At 37.4% G+C, this 26,529-nt stretch overlaps 1 protein-coding gene across 12 annotated transcripts in view; it reads right to left on the reverse strand.

Annotated features, from left to right (window-relative positions):
• Nucleotides 1–26,529, reverse strand: part of SYNE1 (spectrin repeat containing nuclear envelope protein 1) — a 321,099-nt gene that overhangs the window by 55,763 nt on the left and 238,807 nt on the right. For 11 of the 12 annotated variants that reach the window (XM_069787039.1, XM_069787028.1, XM_069787027.1 and 8 more), the window contains 17 exons: nt 25,577–25,708; nt 25,259–25,414; nt 24,130–24,339; nt 22,512–22,613; nt 20,643–20,762; nt 18,613–18,813; nt 17,758–17,931; nt 17,181–17,312; nt 14,176–14,372; nt 13,069–13,201; nt 12,485–12,667; nt 11,052–11,201; nt 9,868–10,044; nt 7,182–7,337; nt 3,394–3,549; nt 2,483–2,653; nt 855–988 (listed from right to left, as the gene is read on the reverse strand). In XM_069787039.1, the coding sequence (XP_069643140.1) occupies nt 855–988; nt 2,483–2,653; nt 3,394–3,549; nt 7,182–7,337; nt 9,868–10,044; nt 11,052–11,201; nt 12,485–12,667; nt 13,069–13,201; nt 14,176–14,372; nt 17,181–17,312; nt 17,758–17,931; nt 18,613–18,813; nt 20,643–20,762; nt 22,512–22,613; nt 24,130–24,339; nt 25,259–25,414; nt 25,577–25,708 (2,684 nt within the window). The remainder of the gene's footprint in view (nt 1–854; nt 989–2,482; nt 2,654–3,393; nt 3,550–7,181; nt 7,338–9,867; nt 10,045–11,051; nt 11,202–12,484; nt 12,668–13,068; nt 13,202–14,175; nt 14,373–17,180; nt 17,313–17,757; nt 17,932–18,612; nt 18,814–20,642; nt 20,763–22,511; nt 22,614–24,129; nt 24,340–25,258; nt 25,415–25,576; nt 25,709–26,529) is intronic. The other variant, XM_069787026.1, reaches the window with a different exon arrangement.

Consider the following 26,529-nt stretch of genomic DNA (forward strand, 5'->3'; position numbering starts at 1 on the left):
GCCCTTTGAATTCTCAGCTCTAATGGCAACCAGAAATATGTACTTTCTCAAATGTGCTGGTATTTATCAAATTGCCTCATTATTTCTGTACTAAAGGAAACCACAATATTTTTCAATTATTATTATATTATAAAAATGGTGAAGTGAAAATTCTGTCAGTCATCATTGAAACTGTTAAATCCTACAGTAACTTTTTTGAAATGGGGTGAATAATCCCTTCTTCCACTTCCAGATTCTAGGACAGGATGGACCACAGATTAAAAGAAATTTGGCATGATTGTGTTTTCAAAAAAACCCCCAACTTCCACCAAACTAGTTTTTGCTTTTGTATCCTGCCTTTCTGTAGCTTCTCTGAGTAAACCCTTACACTAGTTCTGGCCAGTATTCAAAGCTGGGGAAGCTATTTGCCAAGCTACTGGTGAAGGCTTAGAACTTCTGGCCTATCATTCCCTTCCTACAACTAGAAATAGCAACGTAAAATCTGGGGAACCTGGTGCATGCATAGCAAACAAAATTTTCAGACAGGATTCTCGCATTTTAAGTGCAGTATTATTTTCCAGCATGGTATTTATGAATCTTCGTTGGCAGCCATGCATGGAGCGAAACTACTGACAGTAATGTCCAAATACTTTGCTGGAGAAAATGATGTTTCATTTATCATTAGTAGCAAATGAGACAGTTCTGCTCCAGCCCTCTGCAAAGTTAATAACCCTGCCCACCCCCACACGCCCCCCAAACCTCCAAAACCATAAAATAATAAATCATGACAAAAATAGAAATGATGGACAACTGGGTCAATGGATAAATGCAAATTTACCACTGACAGTAAAGTTCAATACACAGACGTTTTCTACCTCATATTCACTTCTTTCAAAGTGTTGGTAAGTGTTTCAGTCACTGGTGGGTGACATTCTTTCAACAACTGATTGGTCACAGAACCAAATTTCTGTAAGCTATTTTCTTGCTTTTCCAATTCATCTTGTAGGCTCTAAAACAGAATAATAATAATAAAAAGATACATGAGGCATTACAATCGTATGATGTAGAAACATTTTGAAATAGTGTGTATCAATTACATCATGCAGGTTATGAACGCAAAACTTGATTTCACATGTTTCGTCTAAACAGAAGTTTTTTTAAAATAAAGACTGTTGTTAGATTCATTTGATTCAATATCATGGTGTAGGAAAAAGTAAATTTTAACCTAATATGTTCGCAATATGTAAAAATCTTGTAAAAGAAATTATTCTATTCAATTATTATATTCTTATTCAATTATTCTTGCACAGGAGGAGTAAGTGCATGGAACTGCTTCATAAATAAAAAGTTAACTCATGGAAGAAAATAAATAACATTTTCCTGTTTAGAATGAGATGAAAAAAGTAACAGCATAAAAAAAACTTTCTTCTGAAAATAAGGTTCTTGCTCTTTTATTTATCAGTCTGAAGTAACACTGGCACAGAAAATGCTCCTTTTTTTTAAACCTTAAATATTTGTATGCGTATTGTTACAGTTTGAACAGGCCAGCAAATCTCAACCTGATTAAATAGTATAGTCTAAATCTTAATAAGCAAAAAAGTCATTTTCTGTACTTACTGGTTTACTGATGACTCCTTTCTGACACATAAAATGTGAAAACCTAGAAGAGTGGCTGTTAAGTGTATTGATGGATGCTCTTTAAATCTTTGTTTGAAAAGTGCTGTTCATGCTTAGGGAATTTGGCTTCATATATGTCTGGACTTCAAATCACACAAAATATTTAAACGATAATGTAAACTTAAATTTGCTGGCAAATACTAACAACACAAGTTCTTGTTACTTTAAGCATCTGGAAATGTTTGCATAATTATTTTTGATTCCAAAGACAACAACTTTGTTTGAAATAAAAGGTTATTCTATGTAATAGAACAATAATTTTAATAATTTTAATTTAATTATTTAAATTGATTTATTTCAATCAATATTGATTTATGATTTTATAATTATAGACAGGAGTCTCATATTTTATGCTTTTCTTACAGTGGAAATTCACTTGAACATGAGTGTCTTAGCTTTTGGAACATTATTTTCTTTATCTTCAATCCACTGCAACGGCAGGGTGGGGGCCATTTAAAATGTGATCTCAACATGCACCAGTAGCTCAGAAGCATGATGAAGCAGAGTGAGCAACTTCAGTTTTAATGGTCAGTAGCATGATTTAAAAACTTTTAACGATGTGACAGTACAGCTCAAAATGTAAAGAACAGCATCAAATATCCAAAGAGAAAACAACTATCACCATTTTATTTTTCTGCTAAATGAAAAATGCAATGGCTATTTGATAAAGTGTTCTCTTAATGTCATGTGATTTTACTGTTCCAGTATGTCTGTACTTCCATTTCTTATGAACCAAAATGTATAGTTATCTGCACCCATGCAATGAGAACAAAATTAATCCTTGAATCCATCCTTAGTATGTCAAGAGGCATGGTATTCTTTTCACCTGAAGGTTATCAACTTGGACTTTCACAGCTTCCAAAGAACCAGTAAGAAGATAAAACCGGGACAAAGAATATCTGGCTTCTGTCAGGTAACTATTCAGTTCTTCATAAGTCACTTTGTAAATGCTCCACTGATCAAGAACAGATTGCAACAACACCTTCAATTGGCTAACCTAGGAGGAGGGAGGCAGAAAAAAAAAAAAAAAGTAAATGAAAAGCATTCAAGATATTTCAGTTTTCTTTAAATTATTTCCTTCCTTTTGATCTCAGATATTACTTGTTCTACATGCCTAATCTTAAACCTGTTGGAGAACACAGATTTTGCACAACCATCAGCTGGGCTTACACTGGGTATAGCATAAACTTCTGCTTGATTTTATGAAGCTAGGATGGCAGGGACTGAGAAGATATCAAGTCCATTCTAGTTTGGTCCAAAGCAGGATCAAGAGAAATTGCTTAGGACTATGAAACACATGTCCCTAAGGCAGGCAAATCACCCTATGAAAGTCAGCAGAGAGGCTAGCACTAACACACTGCATTCCTCCTGAGAAGGTGGACTGATGTTGATCAAGCTTTGGATGATGACAATTAATGCTGATCTCTTACTTATTCTGCGAGACCTGTGTGCTTGAAAATGTTCCTTACAGATCATTTGGTACCTTTCCACTAAATATCAAGAAGCATCTAAAAAGCTTCAATTACAACAATTAAAAGCATCCTTGAAATAGGAAATATTATACCCATTTTATGTGGGGTGTACACACAAACTTGGGGATGGACGGAAACTGGGACATAATTCAGAACCTCTTCCCCTACAATACAGAAGAAATCCACTAGCTGCAAACTGCTAATTCTCCCTCTCCTCTGTTCCCTATTCCTGGAACTATAATTTGCCCCTTGATAGTTCTTTTACCATGTGATCCAAATTGGCCCAGGAATGGTTAATTTCTTGCAGTGTATTCATAACAGCAGAAGAGACTTCTTCCTTCTTGTTCTGTATCAAAGACAGACCACTCTGTTCTACATTTTCTACTTCTTTCTCCTTTGTTCTTATTGCTTCTTCTAATTCCTGAAAAGAAAAAGAAGATACCTGAGTCTGCCTGTTTGTTTAATTGGCTAGGTAATGCCTTGAGATAGAAAAAATGCCCATAAGCTCCTTAGTTTAAAAAATAGGAAAGTCATGCTTGCATACTCTGACTTTGTATTCTCAAGAGAATCATAACTTATCAGCAATTTTATATAATATTTTATGTTCCCTTTAAGGCATAGTTGTTCGTCTTAAATTTAAATAGAAGCATGTCCTCTAGATTAAACTTCTGTGTAATCTTCTGCTCTCATGTAAGAGTCCAAAACTCATTAAAAATAGGACAGCAGTTTGAATACATGGGAAAATTTTTGTGTGTATTAGTTTGTCCTAGAACACTGAGAGGGCTTTTTAATTAGTCCAAAGCTGGCTCAAGCTTCTGGAAAAAACTGAATTTTGCCACCCAAGGAAAAGGACAAAATGACTTCCTAGGGAAAGATGTCAATTTGCCATGCCTCCCCACATGAAGTGGAGTCTTTGTTCCTTTGCCAGGTCCCAGCAAAGCCCCTCGCCCGAGGACAGTGAGCCTTCCCCTTTTCCAGATGACAAGTTCATTGGAGTCCAGCCAATGACAGCAAGCAACTGACTGCAGGAATTTTCCTTATTGCCTCCTCAAGGTTGCATGCCATTGGGAAGCATTAATGAGCTCAATAGCATTTTGCTCTGCTCAGCATTCCCACACACTAGCCCAAGAAAATGGGAAGAAAATAAACGGTTGGCATGAAAACAAGTGAAGACGACGGGGCTGAGTACATAAGCACTGAGGCCATGACAACTTGTTAGTGGCTTGTTTTGCTGCTTCAGGCAAGTGCTGACTGTGTTGTTGACTTAAGATGAACCTAGATTGGCCGTGGAAATGCTGATTCAAAGTTTGCCAGTTTTATCACGTTTTATCAACAAGTGAAGTGCAGAAGCTCTGGTATGTAACATTCGCTAGTCACAAAGCCTGTGATCTCCCTCATGCCTCAATAGCATGAGAATGAAGTTACAAAATGAAGGAGAGAGAACAAGAAGACTTGGTGAGCAATTGTGAGTCATATAGCACGCTCCCATAAGCTCATTGCTAGCAAGGAAACTACCTATATCATTTCACAGCACTGTGCTGGGAGATCCAAGGATCTCCTGCAATGCTCTGACTCATATGGAAGCTGTGGAGCTTCAGATAGTGCAAATATTGAGTCTGAGCAGAGGAGGGAAGTATGGCTTCTAGCCTTCAGGCCAGCACAATTTTGTGTTTACCTGTCTGGAGATAAAGTAATCAGCATGATACGGAAAGCAGACAGAGGTGAGAGCAATCTTGTGATGCCCCTACATTAATTAGTACATCTTGCAGTCTCACGTTATATTTTAATTTTCTGCAAACATTTCCTTACTGAGAGGGATGGATCATCAGGGAAAGAAAACAACACACCAAAACTCCGGGCAAACTGAAAAGCCATGTCTTTCAATAAATTACTCTGCCTATAAATCCCCAAAAACCCAACAACACCAAGTGAACCATTGCCGTAACAGAATTTACATTTTAGGTAGTGGGGAGAGTATTTAGAAGAAAATTGTGCCCAGTCTTCAAAACACTTTCTATTAACAGAATTTGTCACTGCACACATACAACACACTTCTGTCTATATATATATATATATATATACGAGAGCATTTTTCCTGTACTGTTTATTCTTAGTTTTTTCTTCTCTATTATTTTACATTTCTTCAAACCTGTAGGCATGACCTTGTTCCAGACTACAGTCTTGGAATAATACATCTTTTTTTTTACCAGCTGAAAACAAAGCAAACACTTCTAAGTTGTACCTAGTAAATCTGACTTTTCAAAAAGTGGATTTTAACACTAAAAAAGGCATTTAAGTTTGTACAAGGTTGCTCCAAAATTCAGAATGTAAAATGGGCAAAAGTTTCAAACACCAAGAATAGCAAATATTTCTGGTTCTCTGTGAAAAGGAGTTTCCTATTCATCATTTTAAACTCATAACTGAATTAAAGACACATTACTGTTTCTGATCTGTGATGGGAAAAAATGGTTGCCTTCACTGATTAATATGACGCTAGACAGCAACTAACATTGGTTAATAAGTAAACTGCAGCTTTTGTACTAGCTGAACTGGATACCTGGGAGTGTCTGATACAGTTATTTCTTAAACAATTTGTTTCTCTGCTGATCAAAGTCTTGTCATTCATAACTGACTCCCCAAGTGTATTTGCTAACTTCCCTGACCAAAAGGAACTATAAAGGTGATAAATCAGGTTCAGCTTTGAACTCCAGCCAACCACAGCATGCTGATTATATCAGGCTATGGTAAATTACCCTTGCTTTAGTCGTATGGGTTTATTGTGCTGAAACCATAAAGATACCTGAATTGAAACTAAGCACTGCAACCAGTTTGAAAACTTATGTCAAGAATTTCGGGAAAAAAAAATTGACTTCTATCATATCTAGCCTAACCGACTATTTGCCTTTACAGAAACAAAGATGGGTTTAATACACTGAATATAGATTAAATTCTCTTATGCATTTCATTTGAATAGATTTCCAGCTGTTCTGTTTGTGAAGACTTAAAAGCTAGATCAGATTCATCCCATTCATTAAGTGCATGCAGGAAAGACAGCCACACCAAGATAAACACATTTTCTTACTCCCTCTTAAGGGGATGAAAACACCAAGATTTTGGGCATACAGTTGTCCTGACAGGGTTATTATTTGGTGTCTGGTAGAACAAAACATTTTTGAGCAAAAATTATCTGATGCTTGATACCATGTAGAGGCCTTGTTTATAAATTCAGAAAAATTTGTTTTGCCTATACAATTATAAGCTTGAAGTCTAGCCTGACAGGTCCAGAAGCAAGCTTCTAACTATTTAAATATGTGCTATTCTAAGTAAGATACTCAGAGTCAGCTACGATACCCTATTCACTGCTGTGTAGTTCTTCTATGAATTTCACACACAAAACTGAGGTGGTTCTGAATGTATGTGCATTATGTATAGCTGCGCTTTGCCTCATCCCGTCTTTGCCCATCGTAATCATGATTCTCCTTCAATCTTCTGAAAGTGAAAGGGAATCCAGCACTATTTCCTTCTCTGGATAGTTCAATATTTGAAAAAAATTGATTTCTAACACATTTTGAATAAAAGCATAAAACCTTCTTGGATTCTAGCATTTTTCTTTGAATAGTTACGTGGAAAAAGAATGAAAAAAAAAGGCGAGGGGCACGGAGGAAAGGTGTTGATAAGGCAGAAAAACAAGTTTCCAAATAGTCAAGCATGGTGTTCATGACATCAGGTTCCATAAGACTGGCTAAAGATGAATGGGAACATATTCCTTTGATGGCCTTCTAGTTCAGTACGCCTGGCATGCTTGGAAATGTCCATGCTGTAATACACAATGCAAAAAGAACAAGGACTTTGGTTGCTTTTAAATATCTTCGGGACATTATTGTTCCTTCCTCCTTTCTTATTGCTTGCACTTTAGGAAAGAAATCTCTACCTCACTGAAGTAAAGAGGTGTTCTGTCACTGAATTCACTGATATGAAGATTTCATATGGCTTTATCAAGTGTTGTTTCTAACTGTTGGAAAGACAATATTGTTATTTATAAGGGAACATTACCTGACAGTCTTTCAAAGCATTCTGTACTGAAGCCTGGTCTCCAATTTTCTGTTGCTGTTTCAGCTTCTTCTCTTGAGTTTCAAACCAAGATTTTAGGCACTGCACGTTATTTTCATATTCTGTCCAGGATTCCTGCAGACCTTCCAACAGCTGGATCTGCAAAGAAATATGAGTATATACTTTCTCATACAATTACCTTTATTGTTGGGTCAATTAAATAAATCAGTGAAGACCAATGCTGACCAGTGCCTTCTCAGAATTCAATTCTTTCAGAATTTAAAAACAGTATATGCATTCAAATTTAAATATATCTGCTATTTGTAAAAAAGTTCATAACAAAAAACATGCTTTATCCAGAAATAATTATATAGTGATAACATATTAAAATATTATGACACACTGAAAGAAGCTAGCACTATACCAGAACACTTTTATAAAGTGGAATTCTTTTCAGAGATCAAGGACCTCAGGTTTTCCCAAATAAAACTAAGCATGCAAACATACATTTTATATCCCTTGCATATAAATGCAGTAAAGAAGATGAGGGTTTATATTACCTCCTTTGTCAACTGACTGCTTTAAAGTTACTTAGATTTTTCTGATTGTTCTAGGCATTATTCAAAGGCAAATGAGGTAGCACTTCTTAAAAAAAAAAAAAAAAGAAAGAAATAACAAAGCAGAATTTGAAAGCAGCAGCATTGCCATAAAAAGCATTCACATTACTTAAGACAAACTCCACTCCAGGGAATGAGCCATCTTACTTAGCTGTACTTTTAGTTAGAACTGGGGAAGGATGTGATGGTCAACAGCAGCCTTGGCCACAGTGACAATGAGAGAGTTGTGAGTGAAGTAAGGAAAGCAAGTAGCAGACTAAAGATCCTTAGAATAGCAGACTTTGGTTTGTTCAGGTCCCATGGGAAGTTGTACTGAAGAACAAAGGAGTCCAGGAAGCTGGTTGATCTTCAAGGACAAATCCTCAAGTCACAAAAGTGGATTACAAAGAATGGGCCTACAAGCATGGTCTGGCCATGCAGCGCTGATGTTAGGAAAGCAAAATCTTGGCTGGAACTAACTAGTGAGGGACAGAAGCCCTTCTTGTTACTCTTCACAAGTACATCAGCAACTAATGGGAAACCACAGAAAAATCTGAAGTACACAGTGTCTTCTTTGCTCTGGTCTTACTGACAAGGTCTCCTCTCATGCCTCCCACGTCTTCATCCCAATTAACAAATTTTGGCATACAGAGGTACTAGTCATGGCAGAGAGGGAAAGAATTAGGGGCTACTTAAGTAAACTGGACATACAAAAGTCCACGGAACCAGACAGGATGCATGTCAATGTCATTTCAAGGTTGCCATCTATCACCTTTAAAAGGTCATGAAGGTTGGAGGAAGTTGCTGGTGACTGGCTTACCACAAATCCTGCCAGAAGCCATTTCCACATGCATAAAGAACAACAAGGAACAAGCTTGGTCTTACCAAGGGCAAATTGTGCCTGGCCTGACTGATTGCTTCTGCTATGATGATATGACTGTCCCTGTGGACAAGTGAAGAGTAGGACATACTGTTTACCTTGGCTTTTTCAAGACTTTTGATATGGTATCCAGTAGGGTAGCAAAACTGAGGAGACATGGGCTGGATGGGAGGTTTACAAATGAATGAACTGACCAGAGTCATCAGGCTTAAAGGTTAGTGGTAAATATTTCAACATCTATCTGGCAGTTATTTACAAGATCCATGTTTAGAGTCAGGCCTGGGGTTGATATTTAATACTGTCATCGATAAATTGAATGACATGACGGACTGTACTTTCAGCAGATTCATAGATGACACTGATTTGGGAGAAGTAGTTGATACGCTGGTGAGTAGGGCTGCCATTCAGAGAAACCTCAACAAGATGAAGGAATAGGTTCATCAATCCTCATGAAATTCAGCAGAGACAAATATAGAGTCCTGCACCTGGGACAAAATAACCTTGTGCAACAACAGAGGCTGGTAGCAGGCTGGATAGAAGAAAAGGACCTAGGGGCTATGGTGGGCAATAACTTGAGCATAATAAATCAGCAGTGTGCATTTGTGCTGATGAAGGCCAACTGCAGCCTGGGTTAGATTATTGAGAGTGCACCCAGTAGGTCAAGAGAAGGAGTTCTTTCCTTCTCTTGACACTTGTGACCCATTTTGGGCCCTCCAGTGCAAGGGAGAGATTGACTGAATGGGCATAAGGTCGTTAGGGGGCTGGAGCACATGACATACCAGGAGAGGCTGGCTTCATTCAGCCTGGGGAAAGAAAGCAAAGGAAGCATCTCATTGTGCTGTCCACTCCTTATGGGGAGGTATGGGGAAGATCGAGGCAGACTATTCTTGGAGATGTGCAGTAAAAGGAGAATAGGTAACAGTCACACAAGTTGCAACAAGGGAAATTCTGACTGGGAACAAGGCAAAAACTTGTCCCCCACAAAAGTGGTTAAGCACAGGAACGAGCTGTCCAGAGAAGTTGTGGAATCTGTCCTTGGAGATTTTCAAACTCAGCTAAGCAAATCCCTGTGCAATCTGATTTAACTGTAAAGTCAGCTCTGTCTGAGCAGGAGGTTGGACTAGATGACCTGCAGAGGCTTCCAACCATTATAACCTTATATTTCTATGTATTTTGAAAGTTCGCTACAGAGCAGTGAGGTTTTTTTCTTTACCTTTTCTGTTATCAGGCCTTGCAGGATCTGCCAACGTCTGTTCATTGCTCCGAGTTGTTCAGCAAAATCAGTTTTGTCACTACGTTTACTTTCAACATCCTGGCTGCTAATTTGTAGCACTGATTGGTTCACAAAGTCTACTGTCAATTGTTTGCAATTTAAATCTATCTTGAAACCCTAGTAGAAAAGAAGGGAATAAAAAACCCCAAACATAAGTACCATAATTTCTCACCTTCCTGCAAAGCAGAGGAAAAATGTTCACAAATTACAGCTTTACCACAATTTAGCTAAAAGGGTTTTTAGCAACTGACCGGCAATTTAAAACATTGTTAATTTTTCCTAAATACTGAGAAATAAAGCAGCAATACACTGCCTTTGGAATAAAGAATCTGCCTCCCCCCCCCCCCCCCCAAAACAAAAAACAAAAAACCCAACATCTGTAAACGTATTGATATTGGTCTAAAGGACCAGATTTAAGAAAAATTGGCTATATATTATTTTATTTAGTCTCACAATTTTTAATACAAAACCAGATAAGATGGAAAATATTCTTATACATGAAGAATAATAGCCAAAAAGTAAAATGATTTTTCAGGAGGCTAGTGAAACAAATCTGACATTGAGAAGAAAGTCACTGTGTGTAGATCTATTACAAGAGTGCTACTGATATAGTTAAAGAAGTGAAATTGTGTTACATCTATACTCCTTAATAGTTATCTCAATATATAGCATCTCTCCTTTTTGCTTCAGATACCGATCAAAATTATCTTGATCTGTAAACCACTGGCCACCTTCCATTCAAGAACAGGCTACACTTTGAGGAGAAGGTGACACTATGCAAAGAATTCATAAAACAACTTATATAATTTGCAAAGTGCTTTGTGGTTTTGGGTAAAAGACAGATCTAATAAGGTTTAATCATGCATATTGGTTTGGATTTACCTGGAAATTAAGGTAAGCATATTAAAAATTATATTCCTGCCATAAATAAACAGCAGAGTAAAAGTAATTTGGGCTTCTTTTCCACAGTATCAAATATTAACCAATTATAACTTGTGTACAATTCTAACCACTCCATAACGTAAGGGGGTTTTTTTTCCCTTAAATCACTTATACTTTACATATGTATATATATTGAATGGGGGTAATTCAAAAGGGAAATCAATAACATTTCCACTCAGTACCTTGTACTTCTGGACATAATCCTGAATGACTTTCTGTCCTACTACATTTTTTATGTTCTCTTCATCCTGCTGAATGACATTTTCCATCAGGGAAATCCAGCTCATAACTTCAGTGATAGCATGGCGAGAGGGAATTTTGTCCATCTGGAGCTGTAGAGATAATAGACTTAAAATGCATGTTGTGAAGAAAATGGACAAGAATTCCTTGCTTTGCATTACCATAGTACATTTCCTTTACCTGCTCTTATTATCATGTTATTCTACATTCATAACATATCACTGAAGTTTATAAAAAGAAAAAGAAGTAAAAAATTAAAAAAAAAAGAAAAAGAAAGGTTTTAACAGGAGATACATTGTATAACTGCATGCATCCTTATAAGAAAATATTATATTAAAGGCTTTTTATTTCCACTCTTATTTGTACAAAGAAACTGGACAAACACAAAGATTCCATTTCTGACTTCCTAAAGGTTTTGCATTCTCATTCCAAAATTCTGTATTGGACTTATGTAGAAGATCAACTGTAACCTATGCTTTTCCTGTCCTTGTAAATGGCTAATGAATAGACGCATGGAAAATAATTTTATACTACTCTTGTGTGGTGATTTCCAAATGGGCTGATTTTGAGTAGTACCTGTTTTTTTCTTAAAAGACTCACTTTCAACATTTGATACAGTAGTGCTTGCTTACTCAGAAACGTTTTCTATGACATTTTTAGATAGACATATATATTCTGCATTACAAGACAATTCAGAGAACTACTGAACGACATTATTTTTTTAATATAATAGACTCAGTTAACATGTGTTACCCTTCCTCTCTCCCCCTACATCGCAATGATATTACTAATTCTGAGAGCATTCCAAATTGTAAACTGAAGTGATGGCTTACACTGATAACCTCCTAGCAACTAAATACTAAACCAACTTTTAGACCAGTATAATTCTTTAACTTCAGTATTATAGCATTAAACTCCCCCCTCAGAACTACACAACCAAAACCCTCCTGCTCCTACACACACTAGCAGGAACCTTGCACAATGTTTTTAGATTTATTTTGTCTTGCACAGACATGAACCCAGTCTATTCAATTTGAACAAAACCACCATCCAAACCTGGCAGGGCACAGGGATGTGAACTTCCTTTTTCCAAAAGACATACCAACATGTTGAAAAAACCCTCATCTGTTCTTTGGTTAAAATTTAAGAAATGTAACTGTGAAAGTCTGAAATTAACACCAATTGGTGTTAGACAGTATGGGTACAGGATTTGGACATAAGTGTAAGCTTTCCCACATTAAAACAGGAGTAACTTTGTTCCTATCTTGCCTCACATGGATAAATTGAGGAAGGGAGCAAATATCTCTCAAAGGCAGTGCCAACCATACAGTCTGAATTTTCTGGAATATGAGAGGCCAGCACTGGCTTTCCTTACCTGGTGCAATTTCTCTTGTACTGCTGGGATTTGTGTGAGCAGCTCTGTCCACTGACTGTCAATGTGGGACAACCCTGCACGCAGTGCTGCTGTATCCACCTTCTTCAGCCTGAGGAGCTGGTTCCCAGTGCTCAGGACAGAAGATTTCTGTGATGATTTAGCATCCACTTCTTTTGAAAACTCCTGTAAGCAGAACCATTTTTGTGGAAATAATCAACTATTTGTTGTACTCAAAGCTTTACCTCAGAAAGCTAAGAATATCCTCCCTTCCCTTTAAAAATGTGTACTTTAGTGTTTACCAGCTACACTTCAGACCAATTGAGAGCAAAAATTGTTTACTATCATAAAATCATTTTTCTGTTTTCAGAATCATCAAGCTTTACAATCATTGCATATAGCAAAGGAGTACTTAATGTGCATACACATCAGATTTTTGAAGGACAGCTCTCCTACAGAAGGGGATTTTTTTTTTTTTTTTGCATAGTCACTACTTCAACGATGAGAAAAAGTATAACCATATGATTGCTTAACTATTTATTTGTAATTGGAGAGAAAAAGGTGTCCTAGGTCTATGAATGACTTACCAAAAAGGAGTTCAGGTGGTCTCGGACTGTTTCCAGTTCCTGAGGAACTGTCAAAGACTGCTGGCTCCAAAACTCAAGTCGGTCCTTTGCAGATTGCAACCAATGTGTCAATTCATTTGATTCACTCTGATACCTGTAAAGATGTTTAAAGAAAACTAAAACAGTCATCGCTGCTTCGCACCTCCAACTGAGCAGTCTCTCCTCCAATTTTAAAAAACCATGATTTAATTTTAAAGACTGGCATGGTATGAGGAAGCTATTATTTTAGCCATTACACCCATAATTCCTAGCAGTGCCTTTGTTTTACCCCTTAAGAAAAACTAAGTTTAGTGAAGAACTAGTAACTGGGTTACAAATCTGTTTGGGCAAGCTGTAACAGCACCCCACCCCACACACATAAACAGATTTTTGCTTTCCATTAGAAGGCTCAATCTTCCAAAAAGCTTTACCACAAGGTCTCTCAGAGCAGAAATTTAATTTTTTTTTTCAGAAACTATGTCCATATCATTTCATATGCCAAACAAGTAATGAGATGTCAGAATAAGAGTGTCTCCACATAACCTTTATACGTACAAACCCTTTATGTATCTCTCTTGAAAGGCTAGTGAGCCAACAAACCAGGGATACTATGAATAATAGACAAAACTTATATGCTACTTTTGAAATGAATTCTCTAAATGCTATACAAACGTATAGTAAAGGCAGTTAAAAGCTTCCTTCCATATATGCAATGACACAGACCCACGAGAACCCAGCAGTGGTAATGCCCCTACAAAAACATGCTGAAGCTACTCATGCTACCTAGCAAAGCACACACCCTTTCTCATCAACCTGTATGCACATGGAGCTTCTAAATTAGTCATCTAAATAAGATATCTTCTAACTTCCTCCCACCAGCTCTTATCTGGTACATGTTTTATTGCAAATGAGAGAGTATGATAGCACTTCTATGGAAAAGAAGTAGGATATTGTAGAGTAGTCAAACCATCATATGCATCTCAAAGTACTTTCTTTTAAATGTCGAATCTAATAGTTCTGAGTTCAGAATGACTTTGACCTGAATAGTGCAGGTGAAGAAGTTTATACTGTCCATTACATTAGCATTACCTTGTCCAGTGCTTCAGTATTGTCTCCAGCCTGTGAAGCTCCTTGGTAACCTTGCTGGTGTTACTTAACCAGTGTTCTCCTAGTTGGTTCAGTTGACTTTCGAGATCTGAACAGCTAACAGAGAAAAGGAGCCTTTTCCCATCATCTAGCACTTGGTATAATTTAGGTTGGTATTCAGTGAGGTTAGATCTCAGATGCTGTAATGACAGAGGAGATTGTTAGATAGCTCTGCAGGTCTCTGGTACCACACTTTCTCAACATTTAGTTTTCTTTTATTCTATTTAGTAACATATCTAATGTCACCACGGCACATCACATTTTTTGCCCTCTGCTCCAGGTCTAGAACTCCCTGAGAATCATCATAGAGGTAACCTGCCCAAAATCTGAACATGCTGTCACAGAACCCCTCACTTCAATATGTCTATTGATACCTCCTTATGACGAACTCCTCCTTGGTGTAGATATTTTACACTTGAAAAGAATATTTTCAAAAGAATCTTCATGGAGCAACACCATTCTGAGAGAAATTGATTAAAATGTCAGAACTTAGTCTACCATCTGCTGAAAACTTTACTTCAGTGAAAGTTAAAGGTGTCCAATATCTATTTATTAACAGTGGCCACTCTTCAGCCCTTTCAATGCCTATCTTCAGCTCTCTGGTCATCCAACTCTTTTTTTACTGATCTACCCTCCTGCTATCCATGGCTACAAAAGAGAAGATCACCCCACCCATCCACATCCCTGAACACAGAAAGCAATTGTTATGGCACAAAAAAGGAAAAAGGTACTGAAAAAGGAAAGGCTGTTGATACTCTGACTCTGAATCCAACCTGGAGCAGAGATAGATTTCATTTAAATGGTGACTTATGGATGGGTAAAGAATTCATATATGTCGGCAAATCTACCTGCCAAATTCCACTATCATTACACAAATAGTACGGATTTTAAAAACATCTGTATCTTTGACTAAGGTTGAGCACAAAATGTACATGCATTCCCATTTTTCAGTTCTGCTGAAACTAAAGTGTGCAAAACTACCAGTCTCATGGCGAGTACATAAAATTTCTATCACTCTTCTTATTTTTTCTTTCACATAAATAGAGCTCTAATAACAGAATATTATATTTATATATGTGTGTGTCTATGTAAATACTTACATACAACATATAGACACAAATAAATATAACTCCTACAGAGTAGCATAAAAAAAATCTAAGATAGTCATAAATTAATTATGATGGATTTTTAACCTAAATGTGGCCACAGGGAGAGAAAAACCAAAGTATTAAAAGTTATGCCACAGCAGAGTCTGAGAATCTGGATTTGAATAACCTAATTTATGTAACTGACAAGAGAAACAAAAGAGGAAAACTAATCTAGGGTCAGGACCAAAACAATCAATGCCTAGCATTAAACGAAACCAAAATAAAACCCACGCACAATAGATTGCTTAAGTTCTCCTCATACCATTGCAAAAGCAGAAAGCTGTCTGGTAAAAGAACAATATACATAAAAAATTCAGAGTAGACAAAAAGTCAACTTGAAAGAAAAATCTGGCAGACATTTTTCTGTAAAACAAAACAAGAAAACAAAAAAACCCCAACCAAAGTGTCTGGTGTATAATGAGACAAAACACTAGACCAGAATTCTCATTTTGAGAACAGACTGAAAAAACAGGATGTGGTAGAAAACCTATATTTAAACTACTACTTCTTGTTGCATTTGAGAAGGAAGGCAACTCGGGGAACCACAGGTTGTTCAACCCCACCTTGCTCTTTGGAAAGATCATGGAGCACATCCTCTTGGAATCCATTTTCAAAGGACCAAAAGGTTATCAGGAATATTCAGCTTGGATTCACTACCTTGACAACATTTTATGACAAAATTACTGTCTCTGTTGATGAGACTGAATTCAGCATGGCCTTTGACACTGTCTCCCACAGGACCCTCCTCTGGAAGCAGGGAGAATGGGGGCTGGATAAACGGACTGTTACATGGGTTGAAAACTAGCCGCATTACCAGTCTCAAACACTAGTGATCAAAGGCTTGATGTCTGGCTGGCAGACTGTAATGGGCAGAGTACTCCAGAGACTGTTGATATTTGAGCCCAAACGTCTTCAACATCTTCATAATGGCATACATGATGACAGAGAGCAGTCCCTCAGTAAATTTGTGGATGACACTAAAGTACGGAGAGTGGTTGAGACAAATAATGGCAGACCTAGTCCAGAGACACTTTGATAAACTTGAAGTTGGAGGCAGCAGAAACCTCAGGACGCTCAACAAGAAGTGCAAATTCTGTGCCTTGGGCAGACTAACCCCATTTTCTCAGTACAGGCTAGGAAGGGAATGGCTAGTGTATTTAACCTGGCATCTTCCATAACCAAAACATCATGAATAAGGCAAGCCACAGCACTGGCCTAGGTTAGGACTGTGAACAACCAACTTAAGTTCTTTTATAATCTTCATCTACATGGTGCTGATGAGGCCACATCTTGTGTATCTGATTCTGCTCTGCCCCCACCTCCCACCAAGTTCAAGAAGAAGGTAGTAGTCAGGGCTGGTGTAGAGCTATTAAGACATTTGAGGACCTAGAGCACATGTCCTTTAAAAAGAGGCTGAGGGAGGTTTGCTTGGTTTAGATTGATTCACAGGAGGATAAGGGCCAGTCTAACAAAGGCCTACACTATTTGGAGTAGAATCAAAAAGATGACAGAGGTAAATGCTCCTCAGTAGTGCCACACAATATAAAAAAGACAATGGTGACAAGCTGAAAGTTGAAGATTTAGATTGGGCATTATAGAAAACCTTTTCACTAGGAGGTGGTGCAGCACTGCAACTGGACCCCAGCTCGCCTGTGGGATCTCCATCTTTTGAGGTTTGCAAAGCCATTGCTGATCCCCTCCATGGCAACTGTCCTACTTCAAGTGGGAGGTTGGACTAGATGACCTTCAGAGGTTCCTTTCATCCAACTTTTGCATAAAGAATGCCTAAAAAGCACCAACCTGGAAAAGTGTAATCCGGTCTGTAAGCCTGTCCTCTGTCTCTTCCACCAAACCAACAGTGGGGATGCTACCTTCAACAGACTCCAGCTGTCTGCTAAGTTCCTGGTAATCTTCATCCAGATGCATCCAGGTCTGCAAACACAAATTATCCATGTATATGGTGAATATTGAATCTGTGTGTCTAGAATTTTTATTACTTGCTTTCTTGATCTGAAATCCTATAGCTGCATGGTTGTGACTGTACAGAAATAACAGTACAAATGTCCAGTGAACCTACAACAAGACACCATTCTGTGTCAAGCACAACTTTTAGCTAGAACACATGGATAAAGCTGTCATGTTCTCCTTGTCAGCTAAAGTTAAGTAGCTCTTCTAAATTTAGAGGAACACAACTTGTGTCACCTAAAGGTCACAACAGCTAAATAGCAAAGATTGCACGTAGTTTGTCAGTGTCTTGTGTGTATGACAAAAGGGACTGATGTCCATCAGTTCTGTCCAATCACAAGAAATCAACATTATAGAATAACCTGGTGGTTGATCACAATGGCAGTACAGAAAAGACCACAGAAATTCTCACCTCTAGAATGTATTCCAGCTCCACACCTCGTTTATGAGCCACCTTTAATACAGCTGAAGCTTGCGTCATTAGCTCTGAATGTGACCGAGTTTCCTTCAAGAGAGCAAAGCTACTCATCTTTCTAAAGAGTGTTTCCGTCAGGATCATGTGAGACTCCAACCCCTGAAAATATTCCTGAGAAATTTGGGTGTGAGGGAGAGGGTAAAGAAAATAATAGAAAAGAGAAAGTACAATTCTTATTCAATTCATTACCAATAAACCAACATTTTAAGACAACAGCAGTACAATCAAGTATCTGTAGACATAGAATCAGGTAAACTTTTCACTCCATCAACATTTCACAAAATCCAACACACAATTTAAAAAGGACAACAGCCTTTTTAAAGAAAGAAAGAGATCATCCTTTCCCCGCAAATTCCACCCCAACTCTCATTCCATAAACAAAAATAGCTTAAATCAAATATACACCACCAAAAATTCTGCCTAATAAAAAAATATGGAAAATTCTTCTTATAGTTTGTAGGTGCTGTTAGCAAACACAAATTTCTCTTGGGAAAAATGGAGTGGTGGATGAAATTGCTATGTAGCATGACAGGACAAGAACAGGAACTTTTATTAGAATAAGGAAGAAGATGGAATTTGCCCAGGTTCACCTTCAACAGAACATTTGAAAATCATTCAGCCAGAACAGTTCATTGATTCCAATTTAAAATACAGTAAGTTTTAATATATCCTGATTTAATACTGGCCCACCATTCTGAAAAGCTCCTGAACCTTTAAGAACAGAAGGTTAGAAATTTGCTGTGTACAAGCTTACAGTCATGATTAGTCCAGAAATATGTCACAGTTTCTTACCTTATGTTTGTCAAGTAGCAATCGAACCTCTTCCTTAGAAGCAACAATCATTTTCTGGCCACCAGACATCTTTTCTTGGCCTGTTTCTACCAGGCCAGCCAGGTCCTGCAAAGCCTGTTCATACTGCCTCTTAAGAGCCAGATTCTGATTCAGGTCACTCCGTCTGGATCCAATGATCATCATGAGCTCATCATACTTATCCTTGGGGGCAAAGAGCAGCAGTGATGATCCTTATTTCACACCTACACATCTTCCTAGAACCAACCTTACTGTCCCTGTATTCTTCTGTGAATACTAGCAGAATAACATCTATTCCCTGATCAAAAAGACTATGCAGATATACTGTCTTCACTGATAAATTAACAAGTCACGATTTAAAGAGAGAAGAAATTAAGCAAGACCTGCAACTCTTTCAAGTGCATACATTTGGGAACAAAGTTAGCAGAGTCCCAAAGGCTTGCTTTAAGTAGCAAAGGAGTAGGGTGATTGGGCTTAAGTCATCCAAAACCAGATTACTGTGTGGCTACTGCACACTGCAGATGCTGTTTACATTTGGCTTCTTATATGGCAGAGGGTTGGATGGACTCCATCATGGCTAAAGACTATAGGCATCTCAAAGCCAGATGTTTCCCTCTCCAGCCCCAGTAGCTTACTGGTAGCAAGCAAGATACATACAACCTGTAAAAACCAAACCAGGCCTAGAATAGCAATATACTTTATATAGAACAGTAAAGTCCAGAAAAAGTGCAGTGTGTACTTCACAGTGTGCCCACACGGCCAAATTACAAAATGAACCAAAAGGAAGAATCTCATCAGTTTCCATGTGTTATTACTCATCTTGCATACCTCAACCATGAAAGTGAGGAAAAACCCACAGATGCTTTTCTTCCCCTGAACAGGACTACCTTCTTGTTTTGGTTTTGAGAATTGTATTCTCAGAACATATGTCTGACTGTGAGGATAAGCCTGTACTTTTGATCAAGACAAGACATCCAGAAACTAATAAACCAAACTATCTCTATGAGCATCCAGTGTAACAGCAAAGTACCTACCCTCAGACTGCAGCTGGCTGTCCTAGCTTTAAAGAGAAAATTGTGAGAAATGCAACTATCAAAAAATCAAAAGGAAGGCTTTTCTAAAAACTGAAATCAAGGGTGGGGGAGGATATCTATACACATAATCTGACAGAAAAAAGAAAAAAAAGTGGAAGGCTCTAAGACCATATGGATAAAGAACTGGGCAAAAGATACATTTGCACAAACTTTTGTCATTCATTTTAAATTGAGATCACTGTTTTGTTGGCTTAATAAACTTATGGTCCAGTTTCATCTGTTTTCTTTGCTTCCAATTTATTATTATGTCATTATAAAGGGTAAAATTCAGCGATAAACCTTCTCCTTGATCTTTCCTTAAGCATTGCCCTGCCTCAGCACCAAACTGCTCACAGAGGAGTTTCAACAGCCTTATAGAAGTTCTGGATCAATTACCCACACATATCTACTTCAGAGAGCCTTAAGATAAAAGTCCTGCTACTTAGGTGTGTTCAAAACCAAATCTAACTGAAAGCATGCAGGAACATGACAGCTGTTCTAGTAAAAGCAGAACATTTCCAGCTTCAGGTCACACTTAGCTATCTATCCCCTTTCATCCCCCTCGGTGTTTTCTAATGACAGATGTGAGAGAACTAAACCCCAGATCACGAGACACTGGTGAGAACAGGGATCAACCTTCAGCAGACATTTATGTTTACATGCTAAACTTTATCTGTTTGAACAGGCAGTCAAGAAGAGCTGAAAGAAAACATGTTTTTCTGTGTTTTCATGATTAATGCTAATTTGCTAATAATAGAGATGTTAGAAAATCTGGAAATGCAAAAGTAGAAAAAGTAGGTGAATCAGAAAATATTCTTTTATAGACACTGAAATGCTTTTAAATACACTTTCCTGAACTGCCTTATGAACAATAAAAAGGAGCATATTAATATCTTTAATCTCACCAGATAGATCTAGGATGGAACTTACGAACCATACCTGGATCTTAGACAGCTCTTGCACAGAAGATTGGTCAATTTGTAGCTTGTCTACACGCTTCTTTAATTCATTGATTCCAGCGTCTAGTTCCTTCAAACCTTCTTCTGCCTGCAGTATGACCTGTATTTGAAAATTACATCATTTAGTTTGAAGGTTTAATAACAATACTGTAGCTACCATACATATTCTCTTTTCTGCCTGAAGTATTAATCAGTCCTTCAATCTGCTGAAATTTTAAAGGATACTGTAAAGAAAAAGTATTAATTCAAAGTTGGGAGACCCTGGCTTGCTTCTTAAAGTTAAATACAATACAGCATTATTATTTTTTTAACAACAAGCTGTTTTAGTATCATACACTATTTTATACCAAACCTTGCTGTGAAGTTCCATGCTTTTAATTATATAGCACAGGCACAAAAGGACTATTATTTTTTCTAACACCTTCTTCTAAAGCATTCTTTCTATTAACACTCATTCCTGTCATATCTGAGTACCAATCAAACAACCACCACAGCAGAAGACACATGATAGCAAAGAGCTGTACATAGTTCCCTTTCAGGACCAGAATAGGGCCAAAATTACTGTCAAGCAAAAGGACCTGTACATCCCCTTTTGCACTTGGAAAACTACAACGTAAGAACACAGGTTGGTATTTGCAAGTGTATGCAGGTGATAACTTGACTTTTTTCAATGGAAGCTACAAGCTTTCCCAAGTCTTTCAACCTAGGAGTCTGCTGAAGTAATGCATGCAAGCTATAACAAATTTAAAAGCACAAAGTAGACTCCTGTAGTTAAAGTCCTTTGTTAAGGCCCTTTCTTGGAAACTGCCTATCCATATATGCTTAAACTATATATGTGAGCAGAACTCCTGACTCCCAGTAATGCAGAGGATGCACAATACAGTCGCTAAAATTAAACTTCATGCAGCTAAGTTACCTGGCTGTTTAAGGGCTTTATCTCTACCTTCCCAATCACATCTTAAACAAACAGCAATGCTTTTAAATTTGAATGTTTTATCAGCCAAGGTAGATGTTCAGAAACAAATCAATTCAGTTGCTTTTATTACCATGTTTTTTTCCTATTTGGTTGTTAAATTAATGACACAGGAGATAAATTTTTGCCAATCTTTTGCATCATGGAAGACAGAAAAGAAAGTCACAGAATGCCAGCTCTCTTACTCATACAGAAGACAAAATTCCTTCAATATTTGATTAACAGGTATATAAAAAGACCACTATTTCTGTTTAGCTGAAAGATAAGCCTCTTTGTCTCAGTCACCTGCTGGCACCAGACATCAGTAGCTCCTGGGTAACAAGAAACACCTGTAGAAAGTAGCCCTTAGCATACTTCATTCACTTTTCTCATTGGCAAAACAGAAACAAGGAAATGGTATATATTTTGTCATATTAATAATTAATTATTCATCAGGCAGCTCCTGATAAAGAAAAAACAATTATTGCCTTAAATTAAAATGAAAAACAGTGAAGATGTTACTATCAACCAGTGCAGAAGAAAGTGCCTTTGGTTTTTAATAAAGTGTAATAGCCAAACAATTTAGTCAAGCTTTAGACTTTTTTTGGTTCATTGAAGTTTTCTTTCTTTCAAATACTGCCCAGTGTATGCAAAACTAGGTCAGCTGGGGAGACAAGAAAGACACTTTGTGTTGTTTTGTTTTGTTTTGGTTTGTTTGGTTTTTTTTTTTTACTTTATAAACACTGTAGTACTCTCTTGGAAGTACTCATTTTCACATATTTTATGTGAACACATACATTCTCCCATAAAAAGCAACTGTTCTCCAGAATCTATTTATACTTTGAATAGAAACTTTACCTTTTCTCCCCTCCCTAAGTAATAGAGATTTGGTAATACCTGCATTTGTTCTGTTTCTGGTCTCTCAACTGCCTCTGCTAGTTTCTGTAGAACTAAATATTTGTTATCAGCCACCGATGTAAACAGGAGCTTCAGATCATTCTACAGGAGACAACAACAACAAATTATAACCAATCACAGCACAAACAAACTGAAAAATATTTTATGTTCTAAAAGGTTTAAAGCATTACAATGTTACAATGTCAGCACTAAGGCATAAAATCTATCCAAAATTGGAAGCATCACTATTAGACAATGCGAAACATTTAACATCGCTGAAAATCTGTAACTGGATATATATGAGCTAAAAGCTAAAGCAACCCCTCTTCAAAACATAACCTGTGAACACACTTCTGCTTCTGCCTTCTAATTTGATAATTAATTAGCAAGGGTCATTAGCTTCATTTAACAAAAATATGTTGTTCTTGTGTTTGTATTTTATTCAACCACATTAACTTGTAAACAAGCAAGGTTTTACTTTTTAAGACAAGCTTTTTTCATTACAAACTTGAGCAAATATAACAAAGAAGTAAAACAAGGCTTCAACAAATTACAGGGCTAACTACACATTACAGCTTTTAGAGTACCTTATCAGACTAGGCACACAAATATTACTTAGCAATTTTGCCAATCTACAATTACTCTTTTTTTCATGCATTCAACCCAACAGAAAATTACCAGCACATTTTTCTAAGATTTTCAGCATTATATAAGGGGTGCGTTACAGATTTTTTTTTTTTTTCCATGCAGTAATCCTTTTAAATTCTAAATATCTCTGATATATTAATAATGCACAGGATTCTAATTAATTTGTCAGCAAAGGCAGGCCTTTCATTGAAAAATGTGGAAATTTTTTTTTCCTACCTACTGTAGAGGAAAGGTTATGGAGTTTGGAACAAAATGCTGTAGTAACAACCTATGGAACAATGATCCTAATCTAAAGACAACAGGAATCTATTTTCCATTTTTTTTGGTTGTAATTTTTTTTTTTTTTTCATTAAAACTAAACCATACTGAAGGCTTTATATGAAAATAATAGGAGAGAAGGTAGACACCAAGTGGAAACTGAAAGCATTTCTGAATTCTATTTGAAAAGATTTCTAAAAGCACATGGTTCTCCATTTTTTTCTGCTTTGCTCACTACAGACAGCTTGAGATACAAGCTCTTAGAGAGTAACGGGATGGTTTAAAGATGGTCAGAAAGGTGGGAATCAGTGTTATGTTTTCTACCTTATCTCAGCTAATAAAAACAGTGTACTCTATCATTTGTCAAATTATAGAATGTATAGAGTGGAACTCTAAAGTTGCTTTTTCTCCTTTGAGAACAGTAGTCAACAACTTTCTTTTATGTAATGCCAACAGGGTAAGAAAACATAGGATGAATGATCACTTTACAATAATTGCATGAGTTGCAGAAGGCTTCTAGCAGAGAGTTCAAATTTTGAATCATGATTTGGGTGCCAAGCTTTGCATAGCCTAAGAAGCATGATTTTTCTGTAAAATCCTGTGACAACCTTGTTCTTTTGATTTGGTAGCAAAAATTCTCATTTCTTTGAGAATTGCACTCTTTATATCCCCATTTGGTGTGTACCCCTGTTCCTTCAGGTGGACATCATACCTTGAAAGTCACTATTTGCTGGAGTCGTCCTTTCATCTGATGGCATCTCTGGTTTACTGCTGACTCCAGTAAGGTCAGCCTTCTCATGAGACAATCCAAAGTGTCTTCTATAATATCCCTATTATCACCATTCTCAGGAAATATCTGAGCAAATAAATTCTTGTTCTTATCCATTTCTTCTGTTACATCTTTGATTTCTTTGGCAAGTGACTGATTTTATAGAAAACAAAACAAAGTGACAATCAGACATTCCGTAAAGCAGGCAAACATATTGCCATAACCATTGTCTAATTTTGCAGTGATGCAGTGACTTTTTTACATTGTTTAATATAGACACACTAGACAAAGTTATGCAGCTACAGTATCTCTGACAGTAAAAAGACCCCAGACTGCTCTGAGGAAAACAAGTCCTGAAACAAAATGATGTAGAATCATAGAATGGTTTGGGTTGGAAGGGACATTTAAAGGTCACCCAGGCCAACCACCCCTGCAATAAGCAGGGACGTCTTCAACTAGATCAGGTTGCTCAAAGACCCGTCCAACCTGACCTTGAATGTTTCCAGGGATGGGGCATCTACCACCTCTCTGGGCAACCTGTTCTGGTGTTTCACCACCCTCAGCGTAAAAAATTTCTTCCTCGCATCTAGTCTGAATCTACCCTCTTTTAGTTTAAAACCATTACCCCTTATCCTATCACCCCTCTCGCTCTCTTTCTCCCTCTCCCCTGCTCTCTCCCTTCCACACCGCCCCCTCCCCCTCTTCCCCCCGCCCCATTTAACGTTGATGAATTTGTACTGTTTCTATATCCCAGAGTATTCCTCCCTCTTTTTCACTTAATGTCAATTTTAACAATGTAGTGTTTGCTAATGCTTAGCAAAGAAGTTAAACAGAAGGAAGACTCTATGCTTAATTCTCTTCTGACCAGGCAAAATTTGGGTCAAGTGCTGCTTTCTGCAACATTCTCCACACAGTCAATAAAGTTACTTCTATCACTAGAATACTGCAATTACATAGAGATTATGACAGTGACATGTCACTTATCCAGGATTCTAATATTTTCTTTCTAAACACTACACAAAGTGTATCCTTATTGGCAATTTAAAGAAAGTCCTATTCATGGATTCCTTACCTCTTGCTTGCAGAGGTATGTTTCTGTTTCTTCCTCTGGCAACAGAGCTGTAGCAACAAAGACCTGTTCTTCCACACCATCTAGCCACAACGAGGTGGCTGTGACACCATTATACAGCTTCTGTTCAAGATGCAGGCTCTCCTCCACCCGTCCAGCCTGGGCAAAAGGAGCCAGAGAAGTCCAGAGCAGAACTACAAGATACTCTTTCTAACATCTAATATTTGGGAAAGGGCTGGATTTCCAGGTGGGAGCTAGAGGAGTTTTCATTGTAAATGTGGCTCTGCTGGAGGATAGGTGTAAAGACAATTGAAATGTTACCTCAGATGACACATCTTCAAAGGCCTGATTCAGTTCAACCAATACTGGTGACACTGATTTATCTCCATCCTGTCCTTCCTCCTTATACAAAGGCATTCCAGATATCAGTCTGTTTGGTCTGCTACAAAGCTGCTGAGAGAGAAATACTAATTAGGATGCTTCTACCATATATAGGGCACAAAATTCAGCTATACAGATTCTACTGCTGACTGAGGATATCACCAAATAATGCTCATGGTCCTCCCACGACTGTTCCGTGTCGTGATTATCTTGAATAAGAGGTTGCTCAACAGGAGGTTCACTAGAAGTGCAGAACAATTACTTGTGGCCAGAATTAGTAATGACTTATTTTTACCAAAAAATTACTTAACTACTGTTGAATGAATACAAGATATTTAGAATTTTGGAAGCTGATTTTAATGTAATGTTATATAAAGAATAGCGGGCCTGCATCTATTAACAATAAAATGGAGGATGTATGTTAATAGAGATCTTGGTTTGTCCCCGGTTTAGAGATTAATCTCTGTTTCTTTCAGTAAAAATTCTGTGGCTGAAATCACTTGCTTCTTTGTCACATACCCACTAAGGTCAAGAATTGAATGCAACCAATAAATTCAAACTGAAAATACCAGTTTTTCCTCTAAGTTGTTGCCAGAGTACTGGTCAATTCCAGAAGGATGATTTGTTACAGAATTATTGTGGGTTAGGTAAGTAGATCAGAATTTTGCCTAAGCCCTTTCTTCCTTTCTAGTTTATTCACCTGAATGGTAGTGCAGTTCAAATCACTTTAAACAAGAGCAGTGCTAGTGCCAATATTTAATAGTTTTTAAAGATGCCATAAAAATAAATTGTTCCATATTCTTTGCATTAACTATATTACATCAATGCATCTGTTATGCACATACTGTATCTCATGTTGTGACAACTGCTTTCATAGAGAAAATGCAAAGAGA

The sequence above is a fragment of the Haliaeetus albicilla genome, chromosome 7 (genome assembly GCF_947461875.1).
Source record: "Haliaeetus albicilla chromosome 7, bHalAlb1.1, whole genome shotgun sequence".
Taxonomy (NCBI): Eukaryota; Metazoa; Chordata; class Aves; order Accipitriformes; family Accipitridae; genus Haliaeetus; species Haliaeetus albicilla.